The sequence below is a fragment of the Zalophus californianus genome, chromosome 10 (assembly GCF_009762305.2).
Source record: "Zalophus californianus isolate mZalCal1 chromosome 10, mZalCal1.pri.v2, whole genome shotgun sequence".
Lineage (NCBI taxonomy): Eukaryota > Metazoa > Chordata > Mammalia > Carnivora > Otariidae > Zalophus > Zalophus californianus.
Genome location: NC_045604.1, coordinates 58571671 through 58595359, shown reverse-complemented (window position 1 = coordinate 58595359; position 23689 = coordinate 58571671). Strand labels below are relative to the sequence as shown.

Genomic DNA, 23689 nt, shown 5'->3' with positions numbered 1-23689 from the left:
GGAAGACTTTATTTTCATTCTATTTCGTTACTTAAATATTCTTAGAGAACTATATGTGTATAATTCATTATAGTTCAACAGAAGCGTTCAAGTATGTCAGTGTGTGTAGTTTATCTCCTAACTTAATGATCAGTCATTTTTTATAAGTAATTTGTTTTTAGTATTCCTCCATGAGACATGTCTTTTATTTATATCCTTCTCTCTTTAATATGTAATCAAATTCTTACTGTTTCCTATTTGATTGCTATCTTTTCACCTTTCTTTCCCTATCTGTGTCAGAATTTTTAAGGGGGCCTGAGATAGCTTTGCTCCGCAAGCGCCTACAGCAACTGAGGCTTAAGAGGGCTGAGCAGCAGCGGCAGCAAGAACTAGCTGTGCGCACCCAGCAACAGCCTTCCACTTCTGATCAGTCTTCTCACGAGGGCTCTTCACAGCACCCTCAGCCTTCAGGTTATTAATGTCAAGTGTCCTCAAGCAGCTGGTCGAGTTGGTTTTTTAACACTGCTACTGTGTAACAAGATGCTTCCCTTTTCCCCTTCAAAAAGAGCTGATGGGGCTTGCAGCTTATCCTTCCCCTTCTTGCATATGGTGGTGTTCATCATTCCATGGCTAAAGGGACACGTTTTGGCAGCAGTGTTTGCCAGAGAGATCAATATAAAATAATCCATTATTTTATTTGTCCTATTTCTGGGAGGGGGCAGATGTTTATTACTTTTATAGCTAATGAACTACTTTCTAATCATCTAGTGAATTCAGAGCCTGCTTTGATATTTTTATTGAAATTTCTTATATGCTGAAATGATATCTATGCTTATGGCCCCTCGTTCTCTTCTTCTTTTGTTTTTCCTTTGAAAATTAACCAGTATTCCTGTGAATGTTAGTAATACTAGATTTTAGAATTATAGTGTTGTTTGGCCATACCAGCATGCTGACTCAGTTACCCTCTTCTGTAATTATTTGAAAATTTTCAATATTTGCTTACTTATTCCTTGTATACATAATCAACTTTCTGATATATAGGGCAGCAGAAATACCCCCCCAGTCTCTTGTTCCTGTTCTGATGCTATAAAACTCTATAAGACAGTGATAATCGGTGCCACTCTCTTTTTCTTTGAGCATTTTAATGGCCTAGTTTGTTTATGGCCAGCAAGCTCATGATGCTCAACAAACATTTGTTGATAGAATTAATGAAAGATATAGCATAAAATAATTTGTCAGTTTAATTCTTTCAATATGGATATTAGGTACTATATATCCTATTCTATAGGTATTACATAGTAAGTGCTACAAATCTTTGTTTAGGAACTAGAGTGTGTCTGAGTTCTCATACTAATGGAATTGTGATACTTTGATGTACTACTTTGTTTTGCCACCCAAAGGAGTGAGGAGTTAGAGTATTTATTAATTACTTTGAGAACTCTGATTTAATTGCTTGAAATTTGTTTGTATATTGGTAGAACTGAACAACCTCCACTTTATAAATATCTGTTTTATGTGCTGATAACAAAAGCACATTATATAATATGGTGAAATAAAATAGATTTAAGTAACGGTAATATAGATGTGATTGGAATAAATTCTGGACCTGATTTTTAATTCAGTAGAGGGAATATCAGCCAAGCAAAGATGTCTCTGACCATGTTTTTTCCTATACTTAAAACTAACTGGAGAATTTGGTTAAATTACAGTCATGACATTTAATAATAAGACATTTTGCTATGATTTTGTGCTATATATAAAACTCTAGCTTAAGTGTTTCAAAAGGGAAAATATGCGACATAAAAACCAAATAAGGAAGTTAAAATACACCTACATATGTACATATTTTTAAAATACTGAAATTTAGCAGGTAACAAACCAAATATTAAAGTGAGTTTGAGTATAAAATATAAAACTGTCTACATTAGCAGGAAAGAAATGAAATGTACATTGTAGAGATTAGAAAAATATTTTTAGACTCAACCTTTCATATCTAGCTTACCAATTTAAAGTGAAGCAGGTTCTTTTTTTTACAGCCAGAAAGCTTTAGAGTGGTTATGTGGCCTCTGTGAAATAAGATGCTATTTTACCAACTCTGAGTATCCTTCTCATTAAATAGTATGTATTTTGGTAATCAGTCTATTTGGGGTAATCTTTAAAAAAGCTAAAGTTCAGTAGACACCTTGCCCCATTTTGAGGTTGAGAAACGTGTTACCTTTACTTTGTTTCTAAACAACATATTGGGGCCTCTCAGACTGTCTACATGGCCAATAGTAGAGTCCTTTAGTGCTAACAGTCAGTGTATGTTGTTCCCTTCACTTCCTCTATATCATATGCTTTTAACATAGCATTCATGTGAGACCCTAGTAAGTCTAATCTGTGACGTGTCCTGGGTTCATTTCATAATTCTACTTTTATTCTGTCCTCACTTGTGATAGAAACGCTATTTAGTAATTAAATAAGATAAAGTTAAACCATGCATAGTTTGTTACAAAGAACAACCAATAGAATCTATATATTTTGTCCATTTAGTAAATCTTGGATATGAGGAAAAATGAATAGACTTAATGCAAAATTTGTCTTTTCAGAACACACAAAGTGTAAAAATACAGAATAGGAATTAGATTTATGAAATTCAACGGGGAGATAGTTTTTATTTGAGTAACAATTAAAATATGTTCTTAAACTTAATGAGTAAGCACAATATCGTCTGTTTATTGTGGACATAAATTGATCCACCATAGCTAACTTCTAATAATTTTATTTTTCAAAGTCAGAATATATTACTTTAAAATATTTTTTTTAAGCTAAAAACAAAAATGCATTTTTTCTTAGGCTTTTAGAAAATACATCATAACTTATTTCTGGGCTTTCAGTGATTTTTTTTTTTTTTTTTTTTTACCATAAAGAGATGAATTTGCCTTCATCAGATTACTGCTTGTGTACTAGACTGGTTGAGTTCTTGTCCTGTTCCTATGACTAGATTAGCTTGGACAGGTCATTTGGCTGCTTTATGTCTCAGTTTCCCAATTACTGATTTATTTAGATAGTGTGGCCTGTCATGATTTACAGATAGCATAGGATGAGGTAGACAATACTGTATAAAATTTTTATACTCCTAAGTAGAGCAGTACACATAATAATGTACTATCTTAATTATAGTATCTTTCACTTACTACCTCATATCACAGCCATATACAGTTGATAGCATTCAGGGTTTTGAATGAGCTATAAAGACAGATGCCATAAACAGCTATGGCAGAGGCAGTCAGCGTATTGCTGATTTTAAACCCAACTCTTTTTTTCCATTTCAGGTCCCCCGAAGTCATGGGTTGCTGGCTCCTGCTCAGAGTGACAACCCCCTGTGGAGTCTGCTGTACTGGCTCGACCACCACAGAGCCCCACTGGAGCATGGAGCCAGCCTAGAGAGGGTCAGGTAGGAACTGTTTTTTCACTTTATGGCACGGTTTTGCTGATTGGAAAAGAAAAAAGTAATTTTTATACCCCAAAAGGGTATAAAACATTGGTGATTATTTTTGAAAAAGGGCTTTTCAAAACTGAGCCATATTGGAAAAAATCAGCACTTACCCGATCCTGTGCAAGCAGGCTCTATACTACATCCAGTTTCCCACAGTCCCGTGACGACAGTCACATGTAGCACTTCTCAAATGGGTGCATTTGATCCTGTTTTTAGTGTTAATAGCATAAGTAGTTTGTAAATCAGATATGATGTCGATCTAGTTCTTTAGTCCTTAGCTACCGTTAATGATAGACTCCTGAGCACTTCAGGCATGGGAATATGCTCCATAGTTTTCAGAACAGCTTCCTATCATTATTTCTCATTCAATATCATGTTTCTGAAAAACAGGCTAGTAATAATAACATTAATTGACCCTTTCCTGTGTGCTATCTAAGTAGTTTACATGGATCATCTCATTAAGTCTTCACAAGAACAGGATGTGGTAGATACTGTGATTATCCCCATTTTACAGATGGAGAAACTGAGACATAATAGACCTCAAATGACTTGTTCAGGATTACAGTATTACTGAGTAGAAAAGCCAGAATTGAACCCAGAAGTCTGGCTGATGAGTACTTGTTATTTACCTTTAAGACTATAATTACTTATTTTGTCTACAATTGAAAAAATTCTGATGAGAAAATTTAGAAAATTCTAAAGAGTTTTTTCACGACCAAAACACAAATTTTTATTTTAAATATACAGAAATTGGCCCTGAGACGCCTTGAGCTCAGCACTGAATGACTTTTTGCCTAAAGTTTATCTCTACCTTAAAAATAATAATTCTAAACACTTCCAATAAGTGGACCAACCATATTGGATTTTGTAATAAATTATCAGCAGACCATATGGTCTGATTTTTACCTTGTAATGGTGCTTTCTGAAAGATATTTTACGGGGAAATGGAGTAGAGCACATATTCTAGATCCTTCATCAATGTGTTTTTTAAAGCCATATTCTTTCCTAAACTCTATCTAAAAAATTAAATAAGGTGCACTTTCTTTTATAAGATTTGTACATTATATAATATTTATGGAAAAATTAAATATTCAATAAAAGATTACCTACCTAGAGAGTTGATAGTTTTCTGAGGGCTCTTAATTATAAATGAGAGCACAAGGAAATGTATAACAAATACAGAGAGACAAAAAATATTTCATAAGATACTTCCTAGGAGGATTTTCCAATATTTATTTTACTGTGACTCAAATTTTTGTTATGTTTTTCTTTACTGTAGGGAATATAATTTTGGTTTTTTATAAAGACCGACTTATCTGTTCTTAAAAAACAACATAGGTAGGAGTGTTGTATCTAACTCTAAAATGGATAAACAAGAAGTCTTATAAAGGAAAGTAAAGCATGGGTAGATTCAGGAACTGACTGAAATACTATCATTCTTTCTTTCTTTTTTTTTGGTGTTGTACAGATTTGTTGAACTGAATGTTCTGATGAAGAGGTGATAAGTAAGGATAAGTCAAAGCTATTATTCAGATGATGATCATGCTTTATCAAAATCTAGTAATACCCTGAGCAAACAGTTGTATCAGAAGGTAGATGATTTAAAGTTGATAGGAGTGGCCCCAGTAGCAAGATTCAGATTTTTAAATTTAGAAATTGAAGCAATCAAGTGATAAAAAATTGCTAAGAATCCAAGATATGTTGGAAAACTTTTCTTAGCTATCAAGTTAAGGACACTCTCAATTCAAAATATTTTATCTACTTTTGGGGGAATGAAGCCATGATGAATAGTAGCTGGTGATTATCCAAAAGTGCAGGGTTTTTGTTTTATTAATATTTGCTAAGAACTGGAGCACAGGATATTAGAAACCAGGAATTATTCTTACATTTAGGAGAGAGCTGTGCTTATTATCCACGTATTCCCTTCTCATCTCGCCCTACTGGGACACTGGGGCCCAAGCCAGGGCTTGGTAGCCATCTCCTTCTATTTCTATTCCCCAGTGCCTTGCTTAGGTTACTAGGTCCCTAGGATGACCAGGAAGAAAGGAGAAGCTTAGATCGAAAAATGTCACATAGTTAATTATTGTCAGAACCAGGTTTAGAATCAAAACTCCCTAACCCCAGACCAGTGCTCTTTCCATTTTATCATGCTGCCTTTCTTTATATCAGTGTTTTCCAAACAATAGAACACATTTATAAGACACATTCTTACACAGAAACTCAGTGCATCAAAAGGATAAAAAATTAAATGTTCTATTTAAAGCCAGGGTGGAAAGCATGAAGCTCAGACCATTAAGCCTACTCCTTTCCTCTCTTTTTCTTTTCCCACCAGGCCCCTAAAGAAACCTAAGCCTTCAACAGAGTACAGTTTTAATATGCACAACATATCTTAGAGTTTTAAAAATTATCTGTGTTTCTGTAATGGCAATTACTTCATTGAATTTTTCTCTTATAAACCATTTTCTTTGTCTGACATCTTCACTTGAGCTCCTATTTTCAGCTCAGGGTACTACAACCAGCATCTAGCAAAGTGTAGCGAGCATCTCATTTCATGCTTTGAATCCTCCAGTCCAGAATGAAAGCCATCTTTAAGGAGCTGGAAAGGGGTTTGAGAAGGGGAAGGAGTCTTCTGTTTAGTGAAGGAGATACTCTAGTTCTATTTTATCTACCTTGTACCTTGTGCCTGTGCTAAATTTGAATTTGATAAAAGGTGTATGCATGGAAGTAGAAGAATATTTTCTTAACTCATTCTCAACGTTGCTAAATGCTTACATGGAATAACCTATCTTAAGCACATGGCCCCGCTTACTCACTGCTTGGGAAATATACCCCAGTACTTACTTCTATTCCCTACCCTTATACATTTGTTTCTTAAGCTTAGAGTTGATCATGACATTGCTGTGCAGTTTTCTGCTGCTTACTTTTAAGTTGAAATCTCATTTTTGTTTCAGATTCTCCTTCTTCTGTGGTTAACAAACAGCTCGGATCCATGTCACTTGACGAGCAACAGGGTGCGTGCAACAGGAGATGCGCTATGCCCATCCATCCGTAGTTTTATTGCAATGCATAAACCAAGCTCTCTCTCTCTTTTTCATAGCGTTTCATTTTGATTATGGTCTAATAGTCAGTATTTCGTGGGCTAAGTTACCCTAGGTGGTATTGTGTACAAAGGACTTCCCTGGCCTCAAATTATTTTCTACATAAACTAAGTTAATTTCTACCTTTGGTCCCATGTGCCAGCTCTAAATTCTCTTTTTATAATAATATTGTAATGGATATAAGCTATATCCATTTTTTAAAATTCTAGGTATCATAAAATTGTGTACAATTGTGAATGTGAGGTTACCATATTATCTAGTGGCTGATTTAGAAAAGGTTATATTATACAGTAATATTCTGTATTACCAAATGGCTATTGTTAATGATACTTGGTTTTATGTCTCACTTATCCAGCGGTCAAACTCCTGATAGCTTTAACTATAAGGAATACAATTATGAACTCAGATAAGCTTTGGAGCCATCAATCAGAAGGGAAAATCGCTTCCACTAGTACTTGCACTTTTTGTAGTAGGAGAGGAATGAAATCAACCTGAAAGCTGTGAGCATGGCCTCATGAGGTAGACAGGTTACTTATTTATCAGGTTTTATTACTAGCGGAGCAAATACAGCACAGGGATGGATTGGTAGAGGAAGACATTCTGAAAATAAGAAGGGGAAGCTGAAAAGAAGGATCGAAAGAGGAAGACTATAAAAAAATAAACAAACAGGCTGTTAGAAGTAGGGCAAACAGCTTTACTGTTGCCCCTCAGAATTCCCTGGCCGATTCTAAATGTATTGTGATGCAGAGGGTAAAAAAAAGTTGATGTTAAGTTATCAAGAATAACTTCGATAATATTCACTTTTCTCTATTTAAAAAGACAGCTGATCATTTAATAGACCTTATAAATATTTTTCAAAAAATTGAAAAAAAAACTCAGCTGTAAGGCCATAAGCTTTAGTTGGCTGAAAGTTTATACATGTAGGATGACTCATTTGCTGATAGTATTTGGGAAATTAAATGTTGCTGAAGTAGTGTGAAATAGATCTAATTTTAGCTATCTTCTTGGAGACATATTCAGAAACTAATTTTAAAATAAATTACTTCTGATCTTAAATTAATCTCTATAGACCTGAGATGACAAGTGTTGCTGGAGGTTTTTCTGTTTTTGAGAATGAATGAATGATGAATGAGTTGGTGAATGAATTTGAGAACTAAGAAATTAAACACATTTTATCTATATACATTTATTGTAGAGGTATTAACAGTGATGAATAATTCCCTTAAGGTAAAGTACAGTTATATCATAATATATTGTACTATTGTTTAAAGCCACTCTCTAATCAAATAATCTTTTTTGTAAGGATATATGAATGTAAATAGTATATCACTACCAGAGAGTTTGTAGCCAGATTCATATTCTGTTCATCACATAGGATAATTTCCATTGATTACATTGAATATTTTATTCAATTTAAGTTGGTACTTAATTTACTTATGGTATGGATATGGCAGAAAGAGATGAATAAAGGATAACTTTCAGATTTTTGGATCAAGGTCTGGGTGAATGATGATGCTGCTTAACTAGGGTAGACTTGTTTGGAGGCAGAAATCAAGAGGTTCTCTGTTTTTCTGGCTTAAACTATGATATGCCTTTTAGTCATATCAGTAGAAATGTTATATAAAAGGGCAAGTATTGAGCAGGCTTGGCAGAAGCTGCATTGTAATAGACCATCATCAATGAACTGTGTAGTTCTCTACACAGTGTAAGTCCTCTGAGCAGAAATAAATTAAAGGTGAATAGTATATCCAAGTGAATTAAATCCTGAGCTTTTCTTTTTACGTGCCTTTTTGTTTAGCAGGATTACATCTTTTAAAGTTCTTGGGACTTCTACATCCCAGGCTTGTATTACCTAAAAATAACTTCTATAAAAATTAGAAACTGCCCACCACTGTCCTTCTCACCTGGACTAACAGAATCACCTCTTACCTGGGCTCCTTGTATCCACTCAGGCTATATAGCCTGTTTCCCAGCAAAAGCCAGAGTGAACTTCTAAAAACATAAATCTGATCATGTCCTTCATCTACCTAAAACTTTTTAATTGTATCCCTTTGCCCTTCAAAACAACCTAAACCCATACCTTGGTTTATAGAGCCCTACGTGACCTCCTGGCCCTTGTCTCTCCAGCCTTATCTCAGGACACCCCTCCCTCATTTACTCAGCTCTTAACAAACAGGTCTGCTTTTAGTCCTTTTAATACTCCATGCTTCTTTCCCTCTCAAAAGCTTTATATATGCTATTCCTTCTACCAAAATCCTTTTCCCTACAGCAACTTCTACTCATCAAATGCCAGTTAGAAATTTCTTTCTCAAAAATAATATGACATTTTAATTTGAAATAATTCTCCCCTCTTTTTCTCTTTGTGACCTGTTGTTTTCCTTCATTGCATTTGCCAGAATTTGTGGTCATACATTTAAGGGTTTGTTTGATGCCTATATCCTCTAAATATTGCTTTCATTCTCTGTTACACTCAGTGCCTAACTAACACCGTATCTGTTATACATTAGACAATAAATATCTGTTAAATGTGGGAGTAAATGAATTCTTTAAGCAGTGGGATGCCATAGACATTATTTCAGCTTGGGCAGAACCAGATTTATGTATTGGAAAGATGATTTTGGCAGGATTATAGATATTTGATTGGAAGAGTTGGTAAGATTGATTGAAAACTGCAAGACCATGTAAGGGGCTGCTGTAGTAGTCCAGGTGAGGGATGGTACGGGGTCTAAGCTAAGGCAGATAGTGGTAGGAAATGAGAAGGGTGGGCAGATTTTTTAAATATTTAAGAGACAGAATTGATGGCACTTTGAGACTGAGTAGTTAAAAATGAATGAGTGAACCATATCCAGGCGTCTTGATGGGTAATAAGTGATACCATCAACCAAGATAGGGATTTCAGGAGAAACAGCTGGTTTGGGGCGGCGGCGGGGGAGATACATGAGATTCTCTTGACATGTTGAGTTTGAAATACCTTGAGATATCCAAATGGAGAAATGTTATAGACAGTTGGATGGATATATGTTTCTTGGGGGGGGTCACTGGAGAGGCCTGAGGTGGAGATAAACAGATAAACATTGAGAATCATCAATTTACCGATAGCAGTAGAAACCAGGGGAGCAGATGAGACTGTCTAGGAAAAGAGGATACAGTGAAAGGGGGAGAGTCTACACTATGAGCAAGCCGAGAAAAGGATCTAGCTAAGGAGACAGAAAAGGAACGAGCAGAGAAATTGGCAGAAAGAATGCAACGTCAGGGGAAAAGGAAAGTTCAAGGAGGAGATGGTCGTAGCAACATGTGAAGCAACATGTCAAATATGAAAAGGACTGAGAAATGTTTTTGGACGTTGGTAATATGTAGGTTATCCATTGCTGTGGCTTTGCAGTTTCGGTGGTACAGTGGAGGCAGAAGCCAGATAGCAGTGGTTGGAGAAGAAAGATTTTTTTAAAAAGGTGGAAATATTGGTATGTAGATGATCTTCCAATAAACTCAATTAAAAAAAAGATAGAGGACAGGTAATGTCCGGGAGGGGGGGTTGTAGTAGTTTCAAAACAGCTTTTTTTTTTTTTTTTAAGTTTACATTCTTTTCTTCATTGATTTGTATACATTATTTTAAAAATACTTTTTATGTATTTAAATACTTTTTATGAAAGACTGAACCTGAGGCTTTGGTGCATTGTGTTATTTAATTATTATAACATTTCTCTGAATTAGAGATTGTATAAGAAGAGTAAGAGACAGAAGAAAGATGAACTACTTGCCAAGGTCATACAGCCAATGAGTGAAGGACCTGGGATTCACACTCACGTCTGTTAGAGCCAGGAATCACTCTGCTAAGCCATATCCCCAGGAGCAGAGGGTGTATACAAAACTGAGCATGTTTATCGAATAAGAAAGACTCCTTGTGGAAGAAGTTAAAGGTATAGGGGATAGTTCATGTCCTCAGATAATGCTCTTAGTTCAAGTTTTAATTTTGTCAAGACTCTTGTTCTCCATTTTACCCTGTAGAATGGGAAGAGTACATTTAATAAGTTTTCTTTCTGACTATATCTCTAAGGATTGTTTAACCGTATTTTAAATTTCTTATTCATACTTGTAAAGAGACACTTAGATTTTTTAAGTTGATAATTCAGTTTTATTTTACCTGACCTTGTTCGTCTCACAAGTCCTCTGGTACTTTGACATGTTGTTTAATTTCCCATAGTAGTTTATAGGCTTCTTTATTGGGGATAAAAATATTACTGATTAATTAAAAATTGGGGCACCTGGCTGGCTCAGTCGGTAGAGCACACGACTCTTGATCTAGGGGTTGTAAATTCGAGTCCCACATTGGGTGTAGAGGTTACTTAAAAATAAAATCTTTAAAAAAGAATTTTTTAAAAATTGTAATGGACTTGCTTCACTGAAAAATTGTTTTCTTTCAATGTTTATATACCTGTTACTGAATTGGTTGATTGCAGTCACTGTTTTGTTTATCTTGCATTTTTGACAAAAGCACAACATTTGATGTATTTAGTCTAAACCTTCAGAGTCATAAATACAAGCAATAGTTAATTTCTTTTATCAAAATACTTTTTAAAGAAATAGTCAAGGAAATAAGTGCACAACATGCACATTGTTTTTATCCTGTTGTAAAATACTTTCCAATATTCTGCAAATATAGGGCTTTGCAAACACACATTGACAGCCTTTCCATGCTAATTAGAAACTCCTTTTGAGTAAGCACACTGGTATCTGTCCTGCATTTTGTTTAGTTTGAATAGTGTTTTAATGAGTATTCTGGTGTTTCTTTTTATTTAGATCTCTATGTTAGGCCTACCGTATTCTAAGGGAAATAATCCTCTTCTGGCATATATTTCTCGTGCCCATTTATATTATGAAAACAAACACACTTTTTTTTCCTGTTAAAAATACTTAGGTCAGTGATTTTCCCCTATTAAAACAACAACAAAAGAAACCTATGACCTGAACTTTAAATTTTTGACAGGGTATAAGAAAATCATTGTGCCTGAGTTTTAAATTTTGGCCATGACTAAAGCAAGTTGTCTATATTCATTACAGTGATAATCATTAAGTGGGAGTTGATAATGCTGTTACATTTGAAACTTATGCCTATGGGCAACTGTGTACTGTCAGACACTCTAATTTGTAGCCTTAGAAATATAAATGTTAACTCTCCACTGTATATATTGTACAAAAGCAGGCTTCTTTTGATGTTGATAAAATGTTAACTTAGAGAATGAAGCTTTTGGTTTACCAGGAACCAGTGAAACAGCTCTTACTAACTCCACTAGGGTAGTTGGGAAATGGGAAAGTTGGGCCTGTCATACATTAAGTGTGCATTCCCCTAAGATCACCAAATTAAAATTTCATTTCAGCAATATCTTGACAATATTACCTCAAGTAATATTTTAGATCACCATTAAGTATACTTTGACAATTCCAATTTTTATTAAATAAATATCTAATTATTGAAGCCTGTTCTGTTAATGGGAAGTATAAATTCAGTATTCATCATACTGGAATATATCTGTAAATATCTTAAATTCTAGAGAAAAAATAAGTTAGTGAAGTTAGACTTCATTCTTGATTTTTTATATTACTTAGAACTAATTATTACTTCATTGCTCAGAACGGAGCAACTAGTCCTCCTTTCCCCAACTACCAAGTCTAGATTCTTCCCATTAGTGATGTATTTGATCTTTTGGAGGTTAAACCCTATTTCATTTTTATTGTGTGTATTCACTTGTTCATTCTCATCTTAACCAAATCAGTGTCTGTCTATATATCCAGTTAAATTGTGTTCTAACTCTGAATTGTGTATGATAAAAATAACTGGCATTTATTGAGTTTTTAGTGTGTGGCTGGCATTGTGTTAAAAATTTTACATGCATTATCTCATTTGTTCTAATATGATGAGTAGTAATATCCTCATTTTACTGATGAAGAAACCAAGACTCCAAGAAATATGTAAGGACAAGAGAAATAAGTGATGGAGTCATATTTGTATGTCTCTGTTATTAATTCAAACCATATTATCTATTTTTACCTGTGGCAAGTACTGGGCTCAACACTAGGATGCATGAATGAATTAAGCTAATGCTCCCTGTGCTTGGAACATAGTGTTGATTAACACTAACAGTGTTAATAATATCAATAGAGTTGATTAACCACAATAATAATAGCGGAGACACTTACAGTGCATAGTCTTTATGCCAAACATTACTTTGAGCAATTTCTTCATGTTAATTTATCTAATCCATGCCACAACCTTATACAGTAGGTACTGTTACTCTCATTTTCCAGAAGAGAAAACTGAGGCAAAGAGAGGTTAAGAAACTTGCCTGAGGGCGCCTGGGTGTCTCAGTTGGTTAAGCATCTGCCTTCAGCTCAGGTCATGATCCCAGGGTCCTGGGATCAAGTTCCGCATCGGGCTCCCTGCTCAGTGGGGAGCCTGCTTCTCCCTCTGCCTGCCGCTCTCCCTGCTTGTGCTCACTCTCTCTCTCTCTCTGTCAAATAAGAAAAAAGAAACTTGCCTGAGGTCACATACCATAAGTGTTACACGTGTGGTTCAAACCCAAGCCTGGCTCTGCCATCTCTGATCATAACCGCTATGCTTTGCCTCATCTAACAGTAGAGACAGATAGTTAAAAAAAAAAAAAAAAAAAAAAAATATATATATATATATAAATATAAATATAAAGTGTGATGAGTGTTATAAAAGAGGAAATAACAAGGTTCATTGGGAAACATAAGTGAGTCTTTGTCTCTTCTGGTTAGGGGGGCCAAGTGAGGCATCTGTGAGGATGAGACATTTAAGCTGAGGTCTGAAAGATGAGTATGAGTAAATTAGGTGAAGGGGCATGAGTGCAGGGAAGCATGAATAGCATGTGGAGAGGCTCTGAGATAATCACATTAGCATGACCGTGACAATCCGAGTGTGGCTAGAGTGTGCATGTAGCTTCAAGAGATAGGTGGAGCCCAGATTGAGAAGGACCTTTGGGACAGTTTAAGGTTGGATTTTATTTTAAGAACAGTAGGAAGCTAAGGAAGTATTTAAAATAGAGAATGGCCTGATCTGCTTTATTCTGAATAGATTATGGTGAGTTGACTAGAGACCAAATCACTTAGGAAGTTCTCCTGGTAATAAAGATTTTTTTTTTTAAGATTTTATTTATTTATTCATGAGAGAGAGAGAGAGAGGCAGAGGGAGAAGTAGGCTCCCTGCTCAGCAGGGAACCCAATGCAGGACTGGATCCCAGGACCCTGAGATCATGACCTGAGCTGAAGGCAGAAGCTTAACCATCTGAGCCACCCAGGAGCCCGTGGTAATAAAGATTTTGACCTGATGATAGAAGTGTGGCAAGAGAATGAAGAGATTCAAGAAGTATCTAGCATATAGAGTAAATAGGATTTGATAATAGTCAAATGAGGCAAGGGATTAAGGAGGAGTCCAGAGTATAAACTGCGGTAACAACTCCAGAATTTCTATATAGGAGTGGTTTAGTAATGGCAAGCTGGTGTCTTCACAGATTTGTGGTTGTTTGGGGGAGTTACTGGTGGAGAGTAACATATGCCATTTCGAGCTGCTGCAGGGATGACTCCCAAGTTTTGATTGAGCACAGTTAAAGTGGGTGGATACTTTCTTAAATAGGTAACCCTGGAAAAGGAGTGAAGTATGGGATGCATAGAAGGAGGTAGGAATCACAGGCTTGGTTTTGAATATGTTGATTTTAAGTTATCTGTGTGAGACACCCATGTGGAAAAGTCTGTTGGGCTGTTGATCGTATGGATATGAAGCTTAGAAAAGATGTCAGGGGTGCTGCTCAAGGTCATGAGTTCAAGCCCTATGTTGGGCCTGGAGCCTATTTAAAAAAAAAAAAAAGAGGGAGAGAGAAAAATCCTTTAAAATAAAAGAAAGGTGTCAGAGCTATAGAAATAAAGTGGAAATTTTCTGCATATAGATGGTAATTGAGGCCATAAAAGTAGTTGAAATTGACAAGGATGAGTATAAAAAATGAGAGGAGGAAGTACAATATTTAAAACTTCGCAAAGAAAATCAGAAAAGTTCCCAAATTGAAGATTTTGCTAGAGGAGAGCTGGTAAAGGAGATGAAGGAGCAACCACAGAGGTCAGAGGTAAAGTAGACCAGTGCAATGTCATGAGATTAAGAGAGGAGAAACTCTCAAATACAGGAGAACTGTGTATGTGAGTGCTGCCGAAAGGTCAAATAAGTAGTTTCCAGAAATTCTCCACTAAATTAATGTGGAGGAGATTGATAAAGTTAGTGAGAGCAGTTTCACAGGCTGATAGAGACAGAGGCCACAGTAGAGCAGGAGATGAAGAAATGGGAGATGAGAAGTAAGAAAAGCATTTCAAAACAATAAGCAAGGAGGACAGTTGCTGGAGGGGAAAGTGGTTAAAGAGAATGTTCTCCGAAGCTGTCTACCTCATTTGTTCATTTTTACTTGGAAGGACATTTTAACATATTTATCTGTTTACTATATGACAGACAGGTTTGATTTTTTTAAAAAGATAACATACCTGGGGAAACAGTTACAAAAAGAGAGATACTGGATAAGGATTCTGGCAGGGCTTATGTGCCACATGGGGTGGGCATCTTTACCTGTTTTCTTCCTGTCTGTTCTCCCTCAAGACTGAATGGGAAAGAGAAATAGGGACTTTTATGCACAGAAAGCTATAAGACTCACAGGTCTGCAGCAGGTGAAAGAGAGCTGAGGTAGCATTAGGTGAAGTGACAACTACATTTCAACCCATAAATTCTAAATGTCACTGGGAATATGAAACCAGGCAATCTGAATCTATATGTATCCCCAACCCATGCTTAAGTTCAATTTACGTGTCTCTGTTATGTGATGAAAAAAGTTCTTGGATTAAAATTAGTATAATTGACATAAAGGTTAAGTTTTGATTGCCAGGAAGAAAATTTGAACAGAATATTATTTCCAAAAGATTTTATAGGAGGGATTTACGAAGAAATACCAGTATTAAAGTTGAGCTTTGTTTGGTTTTGGCTTTCATAACATAGTTTATAAAGTCAGATTACACTAGTGAGAACACTAATTTTTAGAATTAAATGCCGTGTCTTGCAGTCATGTGTTTGGTAGAGAGGGGTTTTCTGTGAAGAATCTACTCCTAAAAATAGTTTCCCCACTTTGAATCAGAATCACCTTCTTATACATATGATTGGAAGAACTGGGTATTCAGTAGTTTGAGGTCTGCAGAAAAGTTACAGATTCCTGACCTATAAAAATGGAAGTTTTTCATTGTTCGAGAAACAATATTTGAGAAATTTGCCTTTTCTTCTGTGTAAGCCAAGTAAGTTGGGGAGCAAAATTTGGGGAGATAGTTGAACCCTATCATTGATGTGTCTACATTTTTTCAGAGAACTCAGAGAAACAAAATTTCTTTTTAGATTTAATTTTTTTTAAACTTTTGACATAATGGAATGAGAAGTCTCAATAAGGTCATTGCGTAATAGAAAATACTTTCAGTAAAGAATATACTATTTCTCTGTTATCTCCAGTTTACCTAAGCTATTTGGGTGATTAGTGTATGATTATATAGTTATGATAGTGTCCCAGTGGCAGAAAAGATGTTGGGCAGAGTGATTCCAAACAAATTATTGTGGCCATATCCTCATTCATTATCTTCACTTTGGTTATACTTTAAATTTACATATAGGATAGGTCTCCAGGGATAGCCTAGCTAGAAGTCCAAAAAACATCCATATCAGTATTTAGATGATATGCAAACCTAGTTGCCAAGATAGTGTATTTTGTACTACTGTTAGCACACTTAATTTTTTGTATGTCTTTGAGCATCTTTTTTTAGAACCACGAACGATTATAGTTTCATAATGTCAGTGCACAGATTAAATGGTTTGAATACATATGCATTACCAAAAAGAAAAATGTATTTGTGGTTCATATGTGAAAGGCTCAGAAAGTATCTGATTAAAGTTCAGAGAAGTTCCTTTCAAATTATATTCCAGACCATTCTGAAGTTTCTTCCTGAGTCAGTACACTAACCTGAAAGGGGTCTTATACCAAATCTAGAGAGGACCCTTTAAATTTGGACTTAATCTTAAAACTTGAGCAGTGTTGAACAAATTAAAAGCGACTTTCCCCCACTACACTGTCCTTGTGCTGAGAGCACCAGAATTTAATTTTATTCTCCTATAATGTTTTTAGAGAAAGGAGAAATAGTTCAATCCCTAAGGGCCCTGCAAGAAGATAGAGTGTAGTTTTCCAATACTCTGGGGCCAAAGTGACAGTTTGGGCTACCAGAACTTTTATCAGTTACATTAATATTGCTGATATGAATTTGACATTTCTGAGAAATAACACCACCACCAATTGATATTTCTTAACTGAAATATTTAAGCAATTATTTTCTACTTCGTATTCAAGTTATTTCGAAGACAGTATAGCAAGTAGGAACTTCACATAGAAGGAAGCCTAGATGACTAGAGTGAAAACATCTAGCTCAGAATCACCAGTTTCATCATCCGTAAAATAGACATGGGGCTATATGCTACAAAGGTGTTAAACAAGGATACATGGATCTCCTAGGGCATAGTAATGCCGAATTTTAGTTACTATTATGATGGTGCTTTTATATAAAGTCATTTGTTTAGGTGAAGTTCTAACCTCGAAGGCTCTTAAATTAAAACTTCTACTGTTAGGCAAGAAATATCTTAGTTATAAATTTCTGGGCATTGTGTAAGTAAGGCTTTGAATAATACAGTTTTTAGATTGCGTTTGCTGATCCAGCCTCTAATAAACAGAGCAAGCTAAGGAAAATCTAAATGGTTACAAGTTTTTTCAGCTACAGTAAAAATGAAACATTTAATTTTTTAGTTTTTTAAAGTTGATTTTTCTTTGACATTTCTAGCTTAAAATATGTATTTTATCAGAAAAAATGTGAATTAATTCACTAATAAGCCAGGAATCTACATTTCTGAGAAAACTCAACATGACAGGATGTATGTGATCAAGAAAAGGAGTATTAAAGTAGGAAGAGTAGGCTGGAACTAACCAGGAGATGAACCCTACACTTCGGATAGATATTCTCATTAATGCCTCAGGTCTGCATTGTGTGGTGTTTCTGCCAGAGGCGCTCATTATTTATGTGCAGTCTTCAAGGAATGAACTAGACTCGGGTCTGAAGTTTGTGTAGCTAACAGAAGAGTGCACTCTGTTTATACAACGATGGGCCAGTTTTACCCAGGCCTGGTGAGTTCATTAACAACCTAAATATAGAAATTCTGTCAACTATAGTCATTTTATAAATTAAATGAGTACCACTATGTTTTACATGATTTACAATATGTAGATTATATTCATGAGAGATTAAATAATAACTTTGTAGTAGATACCATAAGGAAGAAGGTTTTAATTAACATTGATCATCTCAGGAAGCTTCTTGCTTTCTGGGAAGGGGGTGTTGTATACATTTAAATAAGATATTTTCTACACCAGTTTGACCTCTGAACAGCTCTTTGTTCACTATATTCCTATAATTATAGCATTCAAGTCTCTGTCTCTTTAATTTTACTCAAAACAGAAAATTTTGAAGTAGCATTTAAATGGCTTTTTAAAACTTCTGCTTCTGTAACTGAGGTGGATATAAGAAATTCTGTCCTGTTCTCTCACACCTGCTTTTGTTTTCTATTCCTTCTTTACTTTAAAAGAAAAATAAATAGCAAAGCACTTTATAAAGTGCTGTGAGAGATAATGAAAGAATGAGCCCCAGCTCTGCCTCTTGGTTTCCTGGATCATTCTCAGTCTTTCAGCTGTCTGTCCTCATCAGTTCTAGGTGCCTAAAGATGACCATGATTTGGGTAGGAGTGGGGACAAATTTTTCAGCAACATAATTAAGAATAAGGGAAAACTTTGTGTGGACATAAAACTAACAGCAAATTTTTTAAAGATGGTCAAGGGTAGGACAGATGTTTTAAAAGTCCCATTCTTGATAATTTTATGTAAGCTGTCAATTCAGTTATTTTATCAGAATAACATTTGATAAAACACCTCTTGTAAAACACTGAATGTAACACTGAATCTTTGAAAGTTGTGTAATGGCTTGTTAATTTATTTCCAGCATCTGTTTATATCAATGACAATAGTCATAACAAGAGTAGTACAAGAACCAAAGTGTTTTTACCATTTGGGAGGCCAGCTTTATAATTCATTGATGCTTTTATTTTCAAATACCAATTAATATCATAGGAGAGGATCTCTCGTGAGTTAGAATTGAAGGCCTAAGAACTGATAGTCCTGAGTTTGTTATCAGCTTGAGGTCTCATCTCTTGGACAGAATCCTTTTCTCTTTCTACTGCAGTTCTGATTTGAAGTCTTGTTAATTGCCCTCTCACGGGATAAAAGAGCAGAGGTTCTGTCCGATTCTCTTTTAATAAGTGCTCCAGTGTCTTCAAGAGAGACGCAAAAAAAAAAAAAAAGTCCTTCATTGCAATATAAAGTGAACCTAATAACCAAAAAACCTGAGTAATTTTGGTTTTATGAAGTTGTTACTGCCTTTGTTGTTATTTTCCAAGGCAGAAGGCTTATTTTTAGTACTGTTGTATCAGTTCTTGAATGGGTATCAAGAAAACAATTATATCACAGAAGCATATTCTTTCTGCAGGCAACTGGCAGAAATGTTACATGTTTGATTATATATAGCAGTTTGTATTTTCTCTGTATATTAATGTTTCCCCAAGCTATTAATCATCATAAAAAGAAAAAATTTTAAAGCTCTATTTTATTTTGTCTTTGAATACCCATGTACTCTTGCTGGGGGGAGGTGAGACATGCGGGAAAGGATGATTCTGGAGTGGTCTTTATCAATTTCTGTCAGATTTCTTGATTTTATTTGCCATTTTACAAAGATTTAGTATGTTGAGATAGATATATATCATGGACATCCCCTGTAGACTCTTAAGGTGAAATTACCATTTCCATAATTTAGAAAACAAATTCCTTGCAAGATTAGTCAGGAGAGGAAGAGGAAATATACTAAAACATATGGTCTTGTAGCAAGGAGAATTTTAGAAATATCAAAAGCACATCGTTTTCTTTTCCTCCTCTCCCAATAGAGTACAGGCTTTACTCCCTTTCTAGATTATAAATCTATGATTTTGAAAGAACAGAAAGAATTTGATAACCTTCAGTTGTTGCAAAATTTTTACTGAACGACTTCTTTCAGAGCCCCAGCATCTTCTCAGTGTTTCTGAAGGAGCTAATGTTAGCTATTCTTGATGCTCTGGCAACTAAAGAATAAAATAGTGAGCATTCCATTAAATGAAAGTACCAATTTTTAACATATTTCATTGCTTGTTAATATTCTTTGATTTCCTAATGACTAAATATGGTTCTCAAATGTGTGTAATTTTCCATCTGAATCAAAGGGAGTCATGTACACAAAACTAGAATTTGATGCAATGCCACTTTGAAATAGTGTTTCTATAACACTTGCTTTTGAACTTTAAGTGAGAACCATAACAGATGTGAGAAAGAATTATGACAAGGACAACCTAATTTAAGTTTTATAAATTTTAGGAAATGTCATCTTTTTATTGGTTTCAGAGACTTTTTCAAATGTTTTAAACACAATTTTCAGATAACAATAATGAAAAGCTGAGCCCCAAACCAGGGACAGGTGAACCAGTTTTAAGTTTGCACTACAGCACAGAAGGAACAACTACAAGCACAATAAAACTGAACTTTACAGATGAATGGTAAGTTAATATTTTTGTAAAGCTCTTCTTAGCCATTTTGTAGGATTGTATTAGATGTTATTTTTAGCACTTCATCATCTTTATGTTTTGTTTTATAATGCATTGGTTCTCAAATTTAGTGTGCTTCAGAATGGCTTGAAGAGGTTGTTAAAACACAGATTACTGGGCCCCACTCTTGGTTAAGTTTGAGGTGGGATCAGAGAATTTGCATTTCTAAAAACCTCCCAGGAGATGCTGATGTTGTTGGTCCTGGAATATTTCTTCTGATAGAAAATGCAAAAGATTAAAAAAATAATTAATCACCAATAGACCATTAGTGCCAAAAAATAAACCTAACATTTTGGAACTTTTTGCAGTCTTAGTCCTGTGTACAGGTGTGTGTGTATATGTGTGTGTGTGTGTGTGTGTACACACATATATACATATATGTATGTATGTTTGATTTTGGGTTTTAAAATGTAATTTTAATCATACTGAACATATTCTCTTCTCTCCTGCATTTATTTGGCCTAACTCTGTAATAAATATTTCCACATTTCTACTTAATTTTTATAAATACATATTTACTAGCTGTGTACTATACCATCAGTTAGATTTACCATAATTTACTTAACCATTTCCCTTTCATCAGGCAGTGAATTTGTTTGCCTTTTTTTAAAATGACGAATATCTTCATTTACAAGCTTTTTCCTACCTTTAAGATTATTGATTTGAGATGTATTTTTAGAAGTTGAATTCTATCCAGGTCAAAGGATATTGCCAAATTATTTTCAAAGGGCTCTTCTGTCACTGCATTTCTCCCAGCAGCATAGGAAAGCACACACATGTGTGGTCCCCAGGCCAGTATTCAATATCAGTATATTCATTTATTTTTAACTTATGTATTTGATTTTAAAATAATTGTCATTTTTATTTAATTGATTAATAGTAAGGTTGAACTTGATATTTTGTCTAGGTTCTCTTTAATGACATTTCTGATTATACTTATGGTTTATTAATCTAGTTAAATCTTATGTTTTTAAAAAAATCAAGTTATGTGAGCTTCTTATATTCTTTCACACTGTCTCATGGCCTTTTGCTTGAGACAGCATCCAAAGTTTTGTTAAGTTCATTGATATATAATATGATTTAATATATAGATAATATAATCTTGCTTAATATATAATTAATTATATATTAATATAATTATATGATTAATATGTAACCGTTATATTGAACATCTTATAACCAATATATTAATTATGTTACATAATTAATGTATTATTACACTAATATATTCAATTGTATATTATTATATATTATATGCTGGTATAATATATAAATAATATGTAGTTATATATTATTTATTAATATATAATTATATGTTGACATGTGATATTATTTATTTATTCCAATTCACTGGTTTCCATTTGTGTTTATATGTGTATGTATCTTACATTAAAATCTTTGATTAAGTAGTATTTTCAAATATTATTGAAATCCTTCTATGTTCCAGAGACTGTTCTAGACACTGGGAATACATCGGTGAAAAAAACTGGCGAAAAACCCCTGTCCTATTGGAACTTATGTTCTAGGGGAAGATAGACAATAAACAGAGTAAATAAGGGAATTGTATAGTATGGTAGGAGGTACTAAGTGCTATGGAAGAAAATAGAGCAAGTAAGGGGTGATTGGAAGACTTCGGGCAAGGGTAGACATCATTGAGGAGATGGCATTTGGACAAAAACTTGAAGGGTAAGAAGGAGTGAGCCATGCATACATCTGGAGGAAGAGCATTATAGGCAGAGAGAAAGCTGGTTCAAAGGCTCTGAAGCAGGAAGAGATGGAGTACATTCAAGGAATAAGAAAACCAGTGTAGCTGGAGTGGAGTGACCAAAGGAGAAAGTAGTGGCAAAGATGGTCAGCCAGGTACGTGAGGAGCATATTTAAAGGATAGAGGATGTCTCTGATGGCTGTGTAGAGACTAGGCCATAGGTAGAAGCCAGGCGGCCAGTTGAAGACTTTGACAATAAGAAAGGTGAGAGAGGTGAGGGCAGTGGAGACAGTACGAAGAAATTGGATTCTAGATACATATTTGAAGGCTGAACAGTCAGTAGTATTTCTAATTTCTTTATGAGCCCTAGCGTTTGAACTCAACTTCTTATAATCCTGCATGATATCTGTGGCCCTTTTCCTTAATAAGTAATTTAAGATCATAGAAGATTGTTATTCTTTATGTCTTTCCTATTCTACTCTTAGTTTCTGTATAGAAAAGGCTGATTTTTTATAAAGAATCTCACTGGAGCATTTTTTTTAGCAAAGATCTTTAGTCCCACTCTTCTTTTGAATGCTACTTTTCCTTCTCTAAAAACTGACCATGAATTACATTCTCTCATTCATTAGTTTCTTATTTCTTTATCAAAAAGTAATTAGCTTTTTTTTTTCTGATTAAGAAAGAAAAAAGAAGAAAATGGTAAAAGGAGAATTCAGGAAGGCAGTCTTTTTCATCTCTGCCAGTATGGTGTCTTGCTTTTATTTTAGTTTCTTTGATGATAGAAGAGGGAGTAGAGCCCACTAAGAGCTTAGATGTTAAACTTGACAAGCTGTTGAACCTCTCTGAATCTTAGTGTTTTCATCTGAAAACGGGCATATTTAAGAGAACCTACTTCAGAGTTTTGTTGGGAAGATTTAATGAGATCACACAGAAAAAGTCCATAGCACTTAGCACATTGACGGGCACATGATAGGCCCAGGGGTCAGCTTTACATTATCATCTTCTGTAAATTGCCTTTCATATCCTTTGCCCGTTTTTCTACTGCAATGTTAATCTTTTTCTTACTGATTTATAAGAACTATTTATTATAAAATTAAGTGAGGATGATACCATTTGTCTTTCATTTGTTGCAAATACTTTTCCCAGTTTGTTGTTTGTCTTTCAGTTTACTTATGGTAGTTTTGCTTTATGGTTTCGGCCTGTGAGCTCATGCTTAGAAAAGCCTGTCCTTCCCAGGATTAGAGGGAAAGCTTCTTCTTATTTTCCTCTTATATTTCTGTGATTTTATATCAAAAATATGTGTTTAATGCTTCTACAGTTTATTCTGCCATAAAGTATGATGTAGAGCTATAGCTTAATTTTTCCACATGACTGTTCCTTTGTCCTAGTACCATTTATTGAACAATTTATTATTTCTGTGACTTAAAATGCCATATTAACATACGCTAAATATATTTACTTGGTTACATTGTCTTTTCCACTAATGGCTCTGTTTTCCTACATCAGTACTGTGTTTCAGCTATCAAAACTATTATGCACTGAGCATTTTATTTATGCCTGTATCATAGCTTTCTCAATGGAAAAAAAAGATTTATATATCACATTGGCTTCTCTTTACCAAA

General features: G+C 34.7%; 1 protein-coding gene across 13 annotated transcripts in view; it reads left to right on the top strand.

Moving 5' to 3' along the window:
• The window catches only part of DCAF6 (DDB1 and CUL4 associated factor 6), a 133833-nt gene that overhangs the window by 75435 nt on the left and 34709 nt on the right, over positions 1-23689 (top strand). For 5 of the 13 annotated variants that reach the window (XM_027613841.2, XM_027613836.2, XM_027613837.2 and 2 more), the window contains exons 11-13: positions 280-450; positions 6409-6468; positions 20197-20314. In XM_027613841.2, coding sequence (XP_027469642.2) covers positions 280-450; positions 6409-6468; positions 20197-20314 — 349 coding nt within the window. The remainder of the gene's footprint in view (positions 1-279; positions 451-6408; positions 6469-20196; positions 20315-23689) is intronic. The other 8 variants (XM_027613848.2, XM_027613840.2, XM_027613842.2 and 5 more) reach the window with 2 other exon arrangements.